Below are 14,951 nucleotides of genomic sequence, written 5' to 3' on the forward strand. Positions count from 1 at the left end.
TAACCCTTATTAAAATTTATTTTTCCAAATAAGGTGAACAGAAAATACCCTTAAACAAAAAGCGTAAGCACTGACCTCAAACTAACCTCAAGATTTTGACTTTTATTAACCCCCCTTCCTCTATAAAAAAAATGTACTCCTAAAATCAGTTGACAACTTCAGATAAATAAAAAAAATATATATTATTCTGTTTTTCAAATTCCCAATTAACTCATTTCTCACCACACATCAACATTAATCCCACAACAATGGCATCCTCACCCCCACCAACTCCAGCAACACACTCCAAAACAGAGTCGCCATCGTAACCGGCGCATCCCGAGGAATAGGCAGAGCAATCGCACTCCACTTAGCCTCACTCGGCGCAAAGCTCGTCATTAATTACACCTCTCCATCCTCAAAACCCCTCGCCGATCAACTCGTCTCTCAGATCAACTCCACCACCCGCGCAATCGCCGTCCAAGCCGACGTCTCCGACGAAACCCAAGTCAAAACCCTCTTCAACACCGCCGAACAAACCTTCAACACTCAACCCCACATCGTCGTCACCTCCGCCGGCGTCATCGACTCCAAATACTCCTCAATCTTCGACATCGAAGCTGCCGACTTCGACCGCATCTTCGCCGTCAACACCCGGGGGACATTCCTCTGCATCAAGGAGGCAGCCAACAGAGTTACCCGCGGCGGTGGTGGGAGAATCGTGACGCTGTCGTCGTCGTTAGTGGGGTCTTTGAAGGAGAAGTACGGGGCTTATGCGGCGTCGAAGGCGGCAGTGGAGACCATGACGAAGATATTGGCGAAGGAGTTGAAGGGGAGTGGGATTACGGTCAATGCGGTGGCGCCGGGGCCGGTTGCCACGGAGATGTTCCTTGATGGGAAATCAGAGGAGATGATTAAGAAGGTGGTTGATGAGTGTCCTTTGGGAAGGTTGGGGATGGTAGAAGACGTGGCTCCTGTTGTTGGATTTTTGGCTAGTGATGCTGCTGAGTGGGTTAATGGTCAAGTTATTCGAGTTAATGGTGGTTATGTTTAGGGGTGTTGATTCCGATGTCCGCATCAGGTTCAATGAGGTTGGGTCGGGTCCGGTCAATTTTTAAAGATTAGTCATGCTAAATTATTATGTCAAAATCTAAATCGGATATTTCTCAGTAAACTACATACATTGTGAAACTTATTTGTTTGTAATCCCTCTGTAAATGATAGTGCAAACCAGTGAATAAACTTAGCTACTTAGTGCAATGATTGCGAGTTGCTTTCTGCGTTTGCGTTGATAAAATATCATGTGTCTCTTCTGTTGAGTCCCTTAGGTTTTGAATGATGGTTTTGAATGATGACAAACAGCTATGGGAAACAGGTTTTAATAAGTGTTGAAAACAGTTGGTGGGAACCAGCTAACATAGAACACTGTTTCCCCAGACAAGTTATTACTTACATGAGTTTTCTTATTGAACTAACTTGTCTTTATACAGGGAACAGTTATATGATAAAAGTGTTATGTACTGGTAGGGAACCAGTATGTAATGTTTCCATGGTTGCTACGTGGTAAAGCAGTCACATACTCTTTATTGTGCATTAACCATGTTACATGTGCAGTAGTTGAGTTGATTCCAAGACTTGGAGCATAGAAGCCTTTCGAAGATATTTCGAAGAAAGATTGTTTGCTCATAATAGAAGTATTCAAGGAAGATTCAAGTCTTGAAGATTACATGAAGAAAAGACGATTTATGCTTTAATATGTTATCTAGGTTTTCATGTAATATGCTCCGTAGTATGCTTGCATGTTTGGGTTATATAAGTGCTTAAAAATATATTGAAGTATGATATGAAATCTGGTACAAAGTTGGAACAGGTTTCATAACATGTTTCAATTCAGGGAACCAGGTCGGGGAACCAGGTTCACTGTATTCGAGCTGCCGTTTTGGAAAAAGATTTTACAAAAAGATTTTTTTTCGAAAAGATTATCTTGAAAATATTTTGTGCAGCTGGAAATAAGATGAAATATTCTTGGTTACCTAAAATCTAGGAGTATTTATCTTAATTGATTCTATCTTTGTGATTAAATCAAATAAGATAAAAACTTTCCTAAAATTACATTATATCTTATTCTCTAAGATTGTGTGATTTAAGGAAACTAGGTTTTAGGAATCTAAGCTTATATAAACTCATCTTATTTCACATATTTCGTGTGCCTCTCCAGAAATTAAAAGAGCAATTATTTGAGAGCATATACTTAAGCACTAATCCCATTCATCAAGTCATATACAAGAGCATTCTAGTACTTAAATATTTTCTCTTAATTAGCTTCGTAGAAGTGAGATCAAAGGGGAGTTCTTGATTCTTGTATTGAGTCTTTAACAAAGGGGTTAAAGGCTGGGTGAGTGTTTGTGAGTTCAAACACATTGGGCTTACGAGTGTAAGTCGAGAGCACACTCGGAGTAGAGTGTGGGGTTTGCTGGTTCCCGGAGTAGGGAACAGCAGAGTGTTCTTTGTCTTTGTTTTTCGGAGTAGATTAATAAAGAACTTAGGATAGGAGGACGTAGGCCTGAGTTGGCTGAACCTCGTTAAATTTGTTGTGTTCTTTATTGCTTTATTTTATTTCGTTAAATTTGTTGTCTTCTTTATTGCTTATTTATATTCCGCTGCGTACGGGAACCAGCACAACTGGTTCCTCACACATAATCCGAAAAGAAGCAAAATTAGCCAACGATTACTTAACACTCAATTCACCCCCCCCCCCCTCTTGAGTGCCCATTGAACCTTCAATTGGTATCAGAGCCTAAGCTTCTCGAAAGAGTAACATCTAGAGGAGTTAAGAATGAGTACTCAAGAATTAAGTGCAATCGGTTATGACAACAAGTCACCCAAGTTTAATGGAAATAATTATGCTTGGTGGAAGAACAGGATCCAGAATGTTATCATGGGTATTGATTATGAATGCTGGCTCGTAGTTAAAAATGGTCCTAATATCATTCTCAAGACAGATGTTGAGGGGAACCAGGTTCCCAAGAAAGATAGCGAATTGGTCACTGCTGATTACAAGTTGCTGGAGAAGAATGCTAAGGCAATGTCAATACTACAACAAGCAATAGGTGAGACCGAAACAAATCGTATATCTGGCTGCAGTAGTGCTAAGGAGATATGGGACACCCTTGAACTTGCGTTTGAGGGAACCAGTGAGGTAAAACGGTCTAAAATTGATTTAATCATGTCTAAATATGAATTGTTTGCCATGAATAAAAATGAAAAAATCAATGATTGCTTTCGTAGGTTTATGACTATTGTAAATGATCTTAGATCTCTTGGTAAAAATTTATCTGACGAGGATCTTGTGAGAAAATTATTGCGTAGTTTAACAGATGCATGGACAGCCAAGGTAACAGCAGTATATGAAGCAAAGGATCTGTCTACCTTGTCTCTGGAACAGCTGATTGGTTCCCTTATGACTCATGAGATGCTGATTGACTCTAAGTCTGAGAAGGAACCAGCAAAAGGCATGGCGCTTAAGGGAACAGTAGAAGATGATGAAGATGAAATTAGCATGATTGCAAAAAGATTTGAGAGATCTCTTCGAGATCAAAGAAAGAATTTCAAAGGTAAGCATTTTAAAAACTATAAAAAATCTAACTCTAATTCTTCTTCTACAGGATGTTTCAAGTGTGGAGAAAAAGGACATCTTATTCGAGATTGTCCTAAGTGGAATGACAAACAGTCTAAATCCGGAGATAAACAAGCATACAAGAATGCCATGATAGCTTCCATGTGGGGAGACTCTGACTCAGGGTCAGATGAGGAAGAAGGATCACCCAACTCAGATGTTTGCCTAACTGCCTTTACAAACATCAAGGAAAACAGCACTGGTCCAGGAACCAGAGGGGGAACCAGTACATTCAACAAATGCTTTATGGCAAAGAAGGATGTACTACATGAACGCAAGGTAAGCTTAGAGCAAATTAGAGAAGATATGCATGAATATGATAGAGAAAATATGCTTGCTTGTATTGATTCCTTACTAGATGAATGCTATAAACTAAGTGAAACATACATAACTTGCAAAAGAGAATTAAAAGAAAAACGTGGTGAATGTAATATTGCTATTGCTAGTTGTGATCATCTAGAAGGAGTCTGTTATGAACTAAAAAATCAAGTAGCAGAACTAGAGGTTGAATTGGACAAGTGTAAAGTGGAACTAGAAAAGGAAAGATCGTTTGAACCAATTGATGGTGAAGAGGATCTGACCTCCTGGTTCCCTAGAGACTTATCAACCACTAGTGATACTCTTGATTTTTCAGTAGCTATAAGTAAAGCAAATTCGTGTACTAGAACTTCCTTGTTGAAGGCCTTTGAAACATTGGCTTACAACCTGGAAAACTCTCACAAGGAAATTGCTTCACTTAAAGCTGCACAGTTCACTGTTTCCCCTACAGGTACCAGTGTAGATGTCAGTAATACGATTGATAAGTATGAAAGTAATATTTGTGATTTGCATGCGGAAATCAATCAACTGAAAAAGGACAAGCAACCAGTGGTTGTTGACATGTCTATTGACTCTATGGTTTCAAAGCTTAATCTACAATTCGAAGCTTTAAAAAGTAACTTTGATTTTCTTAAAGAGAAAAACGAATTGTTAACTAAAACACTTGAAACCAGAGAAAAAGAACTTAATGATAGTCATAGACATGTGGACAAATTATTGAATGCTCAAGAATCCTTAAATTACCTGACTTCATCAAGAGGAAACAGAGGAAAAGTGGGTCTTGGTTATATTAGACAGAGAACCAGGACTAACTGGTCTCCCAGAGAAACCACCTGGATCAAAGAATATCAACGAGGCAAGTATGTCATGACTAAAGAGATGCATGTGTGTTTTCATTGTGGTAAAAATGGACATAAAATGCATGAATGTCCAGCTAAGAAAATTAGTGCTAATAAGAACAGCAAGGGTGTAAAATATGTATGGAGAAGAAAGGATCAACAAGATGTTAATGTTGTTGAAAAGGGACCCAAGTATGTTTGGGTTCCTAAAACTAATGTTTGATTTGCTCTTGCAGGCTAGAGTGAAGGGAGACACCTATTGGTATTTGGACAGTGGTTGCTCAAGACACATGTCCGGGGATAAAGATCAATTCCTTTCACTAGTGGCCTTTGATGGAGGAAGTGTCACCTTTGGGGATAACAGCAAGGGAACCATCACTGGTTTAGGTAAGGTTGGTAAGACACTTTCTAACGCAATAGATGATGTTTATTATGTTGAAGGCTTGCAACATAATCTCTTGAGTATTTCTCAATTATGTGACAAAGGTAATATAGTTGAGTTTCAAGCCAACCTATGTCACATAGTTAACTCACAAACAGGAGAACTTGTATGTGAGGGAACCAGGAAGCATGATGTTTACATCACCTTCTTAGATAAAATCCCTCAAGACAAGTCCATCTGTTTGAAAGCTGTTTCTGACAATAATCAATGGATTTGGCATAAGAGGTTTGGACATGCTAGCCTAACACTTCTAAACAAACTTAAAACACGTGACTTAGTTGTAGGCCTTCCTAACATTAAGTATGAAGCTGATAAAGTTTGTTCTGAATGTGTAAGGGGGAAACAGGTCAAAATCTCTTTTAAGCCTAAAACTGTTTTGAGTACCAGCAGACCCTTCGAACTTGTACACATTGATTTGTGTGGTCCCATGAGAGTACAAAGTCGAAGAGGTCATAGATATGTCTGTGTTATGGTTGATGATTATTCTAGGTACACTTGGGTAATGATGTTACACACAAAGGATGAAACGTTTGAAGAATGGGTAACATTGGTGAAACAAGTGGAGAACCAGCTCACCCACAAGCTGGTCTCGGTAAGATCAGACCATGGTACTGAATTTGATAATGCTAACTTTATTGATTATTGTAGGGAACATGGAGTTAATCACAACTTCTCAGCCCCTAGAACACCTCAACAAAATGGTGTTGTAGAAAGGAAGAATAGAACTCTTGAGGAGATGGCAAGGACGATGCTCATTGAGAGTGGTCTCCCAAAGAGTTTTTGGGGAGAAGCTGTTGACACTGCTTGCTATATATTGAATAGAGGTCTCATTAGACCAAAGTTAAATAAGACTCCCTATGAACTTCTTAAAGGTCGAAAGCCCAACATTACATATTTTCGCATTTTTGGATGTAAATGTTATGTGCATAATAATGGGAAGGACCAGCTTGATAAATTTGATCCTAGAAGTGATGAGGGAATCTTCCTTGGATACTCTTCTCACAGCAAAGCATATAGAGTCTTTAATAAAAGGACTCTTCGTGTTGAGGAGAGTGTCCATGTCATTTTTGATGAATTTAACATGTCTTCTGAGATTGCGCAGGTACAACCTGATGAAGTGATTGGATTGATGGATTTCACGGGGAACCAGTATACTGGTCCCACGGATGAAGTGCAAGCAGATCTAGGCCTACCAAATACTCCACCAGATGATAATGATGAAGTGCCTAGAGAAGAAAATGAAGATAATGAGGACTCTGAAGGGGAACCAAGTCCTGATGGTTCCTCAAATAATAGACAGGTAATGAGTTCAGGGGGAACAGAAGAAGGTACCACCCCTGAACCTGAGGTAAGTAATGATAGAGGAAACAGCATGAATGTGAATCCTCCTGGCTCCTCAGAAGAAGGAGAGATCCATGAACATGCTGGTTCCCAACTTAATGAGAAAGCACAAAACAGTCTTAATTTTAAAAGTTATAGATATCAATCTTCTCATCCCACTGATCAAATAATTAGTGATATAAATAAGGGGATTCAAACGAGAACAAATGTTTTTCAAAACTTTTGTGCTTTCTATTCTTTCTTGTCTAATGTAGAGCCTACTGACTATAAAATGGCATTGACTGATCCTGATTGGGTACTAGCTATGCAAGATGAGTTAAATCAGTTTCAGAGGAACCAGGTTTGGCACCTGGTTCCCCGTCCCAAGGAAAGATCAGTCATTGGCACTAGATGGGTCTTTAGAAACAAGTTAGATGACCTTGGTACTATAGTCAGAAACAAAGCAAGGCTAGTGGTGCAAGGGTACAATCAACAAGAAGGAATTGACTATGATGAGACGTTTGCACCAGTAGCTAGGCTAGAGGCTATTAGGATTTTAATTGCTTATGCTGCTCACATGAATTTTAAGCTGTTTCAGATGGATGTAAAGACTGCCTTCCTCAATGGATATTTAAAGGAAGAAGTATATGTGGAGCAGCCACCTGGTTTTGAAGATGCACTGTTCCCCCAACATGTGTACAAGTTGGACAAAGCATTATATGGGTTGAAACAAGCTCCGAGGGCTTGGTATGAAAGATTGTCCAATTTCTTGATGGCAAATGATTACAAGAGGGGAACAGTAGACAAGACCTTGTTCATAAGAACCAGGGGGAAACACTTGATTGTAGTACAAATTTATGTTGATGATATTTTATTTGGTGCTACTAATCAGGTTTTATGTGATGAATTTGCTAATCTTATGCAGAGTGAATTTGAAATGAGCATGATGGGAGAACTAGGATTCTTCCTAGGGCTGCAGATTAAGCAAATGGATGATGGAATAATGATCCATCAACAAAAGTACTTAAAAGAGTTGCTGAAAAAATTCGGCATGGAGAACAGCAAAGCTTATGATACACCTGTTCCCCCATCTACAAAATTAGATGCTGATCTTAAGGGAAAAGATGTTGAAGCTTCTCTTTATAGAGGAATGATAGGTTCTCTACTTTACCTAACAGCTAGTAGACCTGACATTGTGTTTTCTGTTGGTTTGTGTGCTAGGTTTCAAAGCAATCCAAAGGAACCTCACTTAAAGGCTGTTAGAAGGATACTTAGGTATCTTGTAGGAACAGCAAATCTGGGATTGTGGTACCCCAAAGGCAGTACCATTGATCTTATTGGATACACAGATGCAGATTATGCTGGTTTCTTAGTTGATAGAAAGAGCACATCAGGTATGGCACACTTTCTTGGCTCTTGTCTAATTTCATGGGGTTCTAAAAAGCAAAATTCAGTGGCCCTATCCACAGCAGAGTCTGAATATATAGCTGCAGCTTCATGCTGTTCCCAGCTACTGTGGATAAGGAACCAGCTGAAAGATTTTGGTGTTATTTATAAAAGTGTTCCTATTTTTTGTGATAACACTAGTGCAATCAATATTTCAAAGAATCCTGTGCAACACTCCAAGACAAAACACATTGAAATAAGACACCATTTTTTAAGAGACAATGTGGAAAAAGGATTGGTGGAGATGTTGTTTTGTAAAAGTGAAGATCAAATTGCTGATATCTTCACAAAGCCTTTGTGTAGAGAGTCTTTTTGTAGGTTAAGAGTCCTTTTAGGTCTAGTTAGATTTTAGGTATTGGCTTCAATTACTTCCTTCAATGATTGGTTAGAATGGTATTCTCTTGTATAGTGTGTGTACATACTTATGTTGATATCTTTCAAGTGTTGTGTAGATGGTTCAAAATCTCAAAAGGATTGAGAATCATTGTTGTAAGAAACAGGTGAAATCAGGCTGAATTGCCAGAAACAGCGTGACATGGTTCTATACAGGTACCAGCAAAGGGAAACAGCAGACCAGCTCTGATATGTCATCCGATAATATCTTTTATTTTCGGAAGATTACTATAAGATATTTCCTTTTGGAAGGAATTTATCTTATTTCAGTTATTTAATCCCATATAAAAGGCAAACATATCATATGCCTTATTTATAGTTGGTTGAGATAATTATGGTAAAAGATAATTACCAAATTTTTGATTTCAATTTAAAAATATCCTTTACAGTTGCTTTTTATTGGCTCAACTAACTCTTTTCTTTCCTTCTTCTCTCTTTGTGCTTCATTGTTAAAATATACACTAACCCTTTGTGCAGATCATCAATCATCATCACTCGAAATTCTCTTTCTCTCTCTCGTATGCTTTAAATTCATCATTGTTCATTCGGTTACTGTTCACTCAAGGAACCAGCTCAGTCTCAGGGGGAACATCAGAAGGAAGCTCAAATGTCCTTAAGCCCGAAGTTGGAGGAAATTCAGAAAAGTCAGAGTGAAAAGGATGAAATAGAGGTTGTTGGTTATTATGAGGAGACACCCACTGCTAAGACCATGGTACGAAGTAGAGTAACTCAATTAAAGAAGTTCACTGAGAAGGTGCAGGAGGAACAGTCCATTGACGCTGTTCCAGGAACCAAGAGAAAAAAGGTACCAGCAAGAACCTCTTTGCTTGATTGATGTGATGCTAGTTTTGCACTCGTTATGCAACAAGGAGAACAGTTTTGCACTCGTTATGAAACAAGGAGAACATTCTGAATCAGTACATATCTCTCATGTTTTATAAAAAAAAAAAAAAAAAAAAAAAAAAAAAAAAAAAAAAAAAATAGAGGAACCAGCAGGTCAGGAAGTGGTTTTGAAACAGATTGGGGAATCACAAGAATATGCTTAGTAATACAATGATTTTGGTTTAAGCAGAGCATGGTGACAAAGATGAAGAGGAATCAGATGATAATACAGAAGATGTTGCAAAGTTTGAGGAGGAGGAAGGGAACGAGAATGATGATGAGGAGTGATGCTGTTTCTGTTCTTGTTTCCTCACCCTCATGTTTATTCTAAAATAACTGATTTTGTTGGTCTGTCTACTTCTTTCCATTCCATGAACTTTCTTTTTGGATGGATTTGGGCTTCTTTGGTTGAACTTTGTTGGCTTGTATGAACTACTAACTCTGCTATGGTATGAACTGTTTGACTAATCTCTTTTTGCAGCATAATGCTTGAATGGTGGTTGATGCCATTGTATGGATAAGCACATTAACTTGTGCACATTGCTTTTACTTGTGGATACTTTTTAATGATGCCAAAAGGGGGAAGTAGTCTGAAGTTGAAGCCTAAGGTTTAGCTAGTTTAGATTGAGTCAGTTTGAGTCTTTTTATTTCGTATTTTCTATTTTCTGTTTAGGGAACCAGTTGGCCTAACTGACTTGTTCCAAAGAGTCTTGAGTCCTTGTCTTGAGTCCTTGAAGTTTTTGACGGTTTTCCTTTTGAGCATGTTCACAGGTTCAGGAACTTCAAAAGTTTGTCATCATCAAAAAGGGGGAATTTGTTGAGTCCCTTAGGTTTTGAATGATGGTTTTGAATGATGACAAACAGCTATGGGAAACAGGTTTTAATAAGTGTTGAAAACAGTTGGTGGGAACCAGCTAACATAGAACACTGTTTCCCCAGACAAGTTATTACTTACATGAGTTTTCTTATTGAACTAACTTGTCTTTATACAGGGAACAGTTATATGATAAAAGTGTTATGTACTGGTAGGGAACCAGTATGTAATGTTTCCATGGTTGCTACGTGGTAAAGCAGTCACATACTCTTTATTGTGCATTAACCATGTTACATGTGCAGTAGTTGAGTTGATTCCAAGACTTGGAGCATAGAAGCCTTTCGAAGATATTTCGAAGAAAGATTGTTTGCTCATAATAGAAGTATTCAAGGAAGATTCAAGTCTTGAAGATTACATGAAGAAAAGACGATTTATGCTTTAATATGTTATCTAGGTTTTCATGTAATATGCTCCGTAGTATGCTTGCATGTTTGGGTTATATAAGTGCTTAAAAATATATTGAAGTATGATATGAAATCTGGTACAAAGTTGGAACAGGTTTCATAACATGTTTCAATTCAGGGAACCAGGTCGGGGAACCAGGTTCACTGTATTCGAGCTGCCGTTTTGGAAAAAGATTTTACAAAAAGATTTTTTTTCGAAAAGATTATCTTGAAAATATTTTGTGCAGCTGGAAATAAGATGAAATATTCTTGGTTACCTAAAATCTAGGAGTATTTATCTTAATTGATTCTATCTTTGTGATTAAATCAAATAAGATAAAAACTTTCCTAAAATTACATTATATCTTATTCTCTAAGATTGTGTGATTTAAGGAAACTAGGTTTTAGGAATCTAAGCTTATATAAACTCATCTTATTTCACATATTTCGTGTGCCTCTCCAGAAATTAAAAGAGCAATTATTTGAGAGCATATACTTAAGCACTAATCCCATTCATCAAGTCATATACAAGAGCATTCTAGTACTTAAATATTTTCTCTTAATTAGCTTCGTAGAAGTGAGATCAAAGGGGAGTTCTTGATTCTTGTATTGAGTCTTTAACAAAGGGGTTAAAGGCTGGGTGAGTGTTTGTGAGTTCAAACACATTGGGCTTACGAGTGTAAGTCGAGAGCACACTCGGAGTAGAGTGTGGGGTTTGCTGGTTCCCGGAGTAGGGAACAGCAGAGTGTTCTTTGTCTTTGTTTTTCGGAGTAGATTAATAAAGAACTTAGGATAGGAGGACGTAGGCCTGAGTTGGCTGAACCTCGTTAAATTTGTTGTGTTCTTTATTGCTTTATTTTATTTCGTTAAATTTGTTGTCTTCTTTATTGCTTATTTATATTCCGCTGCGTACGGGAACCAGCACAACTGGTTCCTCACACATAATCCGAAAAGAAGCAAAATTAGCCAACGATTACTTAACACTCAATTCACCCCCCCCCCCCCCTCTTGAGTGCCCATTGAACCTTCATCTTCTATCTTAATTATTGTAGATTCAATCACAAAGTGGTTTAACTAGCATCTGCTATTATAGCAAACCAAAGAATAACTGGTTAGAATTGGATTGGATTTGTTCTAGCAAATTTTTTGTTTAGAATTCATCAAATATTCATGTGTTTAATTGAGTTGGCCTTCTGAGCCAGAAGCATAACAGAACCTCCAACAAACAAATTTTAAGGGGGCAGGGGTGATGGGAACGTTTCATGCGACAAGAGGGCTGATTATCTCCGGACAAGAACATCTGTGTTTCCTGTTTCTTTGTATTTTCTTTCTGTTATGTCACAGGACATGAGGTGCAACTACAACCAGAGGATTCTTAGTTCTTTAAGCAATGAAGCAGGTATGTTACTTAGGTAACAAATGTTATAGCTGCATTGTTTTGTAATTGTTGTAATTACTGATTTCCTGTTGAGTTATTTAGAGTATTGCATTGGTTGATGAAATAAACTGTTGTATTTGCATTGCTTGATGAAATAAACTGCTGTATTTGCCCTGCTTGATGAAAAGGCTGATTTTGCACCGTTTGGTTAAACGGTTATTCATGATATGCATGCTTCTGTACATATTCTATTGTTATATATGATGAAAAGCCAGGTTGGTTATTATATATGGCACCGTTTAGAATAACGGCAAACAACAGGTTGTATATGGCACCTTTTGGAATAATGGCTATTCACTTTTTTGCATGCTACATATATATATTCAACGTAAGAGTTGTGGAGGAGACATCAGATTTTTTATCTCTTCATTTAAAAGTCAATATGCATGTGTTTGTCATACTTCATCATCACAAAATAAGTATACTAGTTTACATTGAATCATAATTATACTACACATAATTGTGATTGTTCTTCGTTGTATCTCCTAAGTGATTTCGTGATATCCGGGTTGTAGTTTAAGGGTCGAAATATTACTTTTGGGAAAGTGATTTCGTTCACACCTCGAAGGTTATTATTGTTTAATTCCGATTTCTTCTTTGTGTCCCTTGTATTTTTAGTATTATTCCCAACATTTCCTACATCAATATTTGGCTGCATGAGGTGTAGCAGACTGTATGTGTCTTGGACAAAGATTATGATCAGTATTCTTCAGTAATGAAACCTGGTTTTGCGCCATGATCATTACTTGACAGCTTTTGTTGTGTTCGCAAGAGCTTGATAAGCAGATTCTGAATGTGCAAAACAAGAACTCTTTTAGGGCTTCTATTTCTTTGTTAAAACTTGACTCACAAACCTGGTTTGGCAGTTTGGTTGTTTCTGAGTTTAACTAGAGTATGTGTTGGGTTGAATTTAGGTTGCATTAAGGGTCCGTTTGGTAGGGTGTTAAACATTTTCAATGTAAAATGGTTTTCCATGAAAATCATTTTACAATGGAAAACTCATTTTCAAAAAAGTTTTCCGTTGTTTGGTTGAATGGAAAATGATTTTCCATTTTAAGCATTTTCCATTGTTTGGTTGAACTGAAAATTCAATTGTGAGGGAAAATGTTTTCCCTCCACTTGTGATGGAAAATGTTTTCCTTCTAAATTGGGGGGAAAATGTTTTCAATAGGGTGTAAAATGATTTTCCACCTCAAGTTTTACATTTTAATGTTTTACACCAAACCAAACAATGTAAAATGGGAAAACACTTTTCAGTGAAAATGTTTTACGCCCTACCAAACAGAGCCTAAATGAACATGCTAGAAAATGGTAATCATTTCCTATCAATGCAGATAAGAAAGGAGCTGATTTGAATGAGTACAACCCCCCCAATGGCCAATATCAGAAACCTGAAGGATGACAGAAAGTCAATGCTGGAGAGTAAGCCTTTGGTTATTACACAATCAGGTGGCACTTTTTAGCTTATTATTGAATTGCATTGTTTTATTACTTTCTTCATATTTGGCCGAAATGTCTAATCATGTTTGTAAAGTGTGTATTGCCAGTATTGTGGGATATTAATCAGCTGGTTCCTTTATACCTAAATGTCCCAGTGGACAGTGGTATGGTGAGTTACTTTGGTGCTCAAGAACAGGCCAGCCTCACTCAGTTTAAAGTTTTGTTTATTAGCCTTTTTCTTGGTGAATAACTAATTAAATTAGGACATCTTTGAATATTATTTCATCATAAACTTAGTTCATTCACTGTCAATAATGCTTGTTTTGTTTGTTGAAAGTTTTTCCTTAGTTTCGTTGTGTTCTTTTTTGCTTACTTTTTTTTGTTTGGCCAGTTTGATTTAAGTAAGTTTGGACAAGAGAGTTGCGGCTGTCACTAAATGTACAGATGTACTACCATAATTTTTGCTAATGCTTGTAAATCGAGACCTGGCCCAACCTGAGTCCACCCAATTTAAAAGGACCTATATTAAAAGGGTTAATGGGAAAGGTTTTATCTGATATTTGAACTGGGCTTCTAAAGACAATGATTTGGATTTCTTCATCTGTCTCTCAGTAACTTAAATTTTCTTCATGAGTCCATGGAACTCTGGAAGAGAAAGGCTACTTCCAACAAGACATTCCTATAGTTTAGAAGCTGGAAAAGTCTTATTGAAATTTTGTATGTACTTTATCAGAATATATATTTCTAACGAGTACAAGAAAATTATGTTATTACATCTGTAGCAGATTGTAAAAGTAATTTCAAATAGTTGACACATTGATAAGAATACCAATCTGATACACCAATGTTGGCTACAATCTGATTCACCTCTTCCCTAGTTCAACTTCAAATGCTAGCTATAGGGTGGAGATCCAAGCTTGCACTGCTTTTCAGTTTTTTTGGGTATTTATTGCTCTTGGTGTAGTATATTTTTTACCGGAAACACCAACATTATTTTATCCCTACGATTTGAGGTCTTCTATTTGGAGATATTTAACGTATTAAATCAGTTACGGCTATGTGCATGTTCTATTTGGGCCATTATTAAACGGGATAATCTTTAAGGGACTGAGGGAGTATATGGTTACTCCTTGTCCCGTTTCCCTCTACAGTAGTATTTAGTTGATAACCCCACTAGACCAGTGAAATCAGGAAAGAAAAAAACAATTTGTGGACCACTGAAATTTTATGCTTTACATAATGCTAAGTATTTAACTGTGCTAATGACTGATGATGACAAATTTGACAATGTAGCACTACCTAATACAAGAAAGATAATTGGTCCGGTGTCACAAATTGATCTTATATTATTCCAATTAGCTTTGAATATTGAAATGATGACAATTTAGCACTACCTAATCTCCTTTTGCTACAGGATTTTAACCATATGATTCAATTGCATTACTTCTTGCTTGGTGTATATCAGAGCTTGCAAATCTATCATTACCATATTCATTCACATCTTTTTTCAAGAAAAAAAAA

General features: G+C 37.3%; 1 protein-coding gene across 1 annotated transcript; it reads left to right on the top strand.

Moving 5' to 3' along the window:
* Positions 1–238: 238 nt before the first annotated feature.
* LOC110707335 (NADPH-dependent aldehyde reductase-like protein, chloroplastic) lies at positions 239–1,254 on the top strand (the record flags this gene model as incomplete). The annotated part of the gene is made up of 1 exon (XM_021885356.1): positions 239–1,254. A coding segment is annotated over one exon (795 nt), but the record flags the coding sequence as incomplete, so codon positions are not given.
* Between the last annotated feature and the right edge of the window lie 13,697 nt (positions 1,255–14,951).

This window comes from Chenopodium quinoa, unplaced genomic scaffold, assembly GCF_001683475.1.
Source record: "Chenopodium quinoa cultivar QQ74 unplaced genomic scaffold, ASM168347v1, whole genome shotgun sequence".
NCBI classification, from domain to species: Eukaryota; Viridiplantae; Streptophyta; class Magnoliopsida; order Caryophyllales; family Amaranthaceae; genus Chenopodium; species Chenopodium quinoa.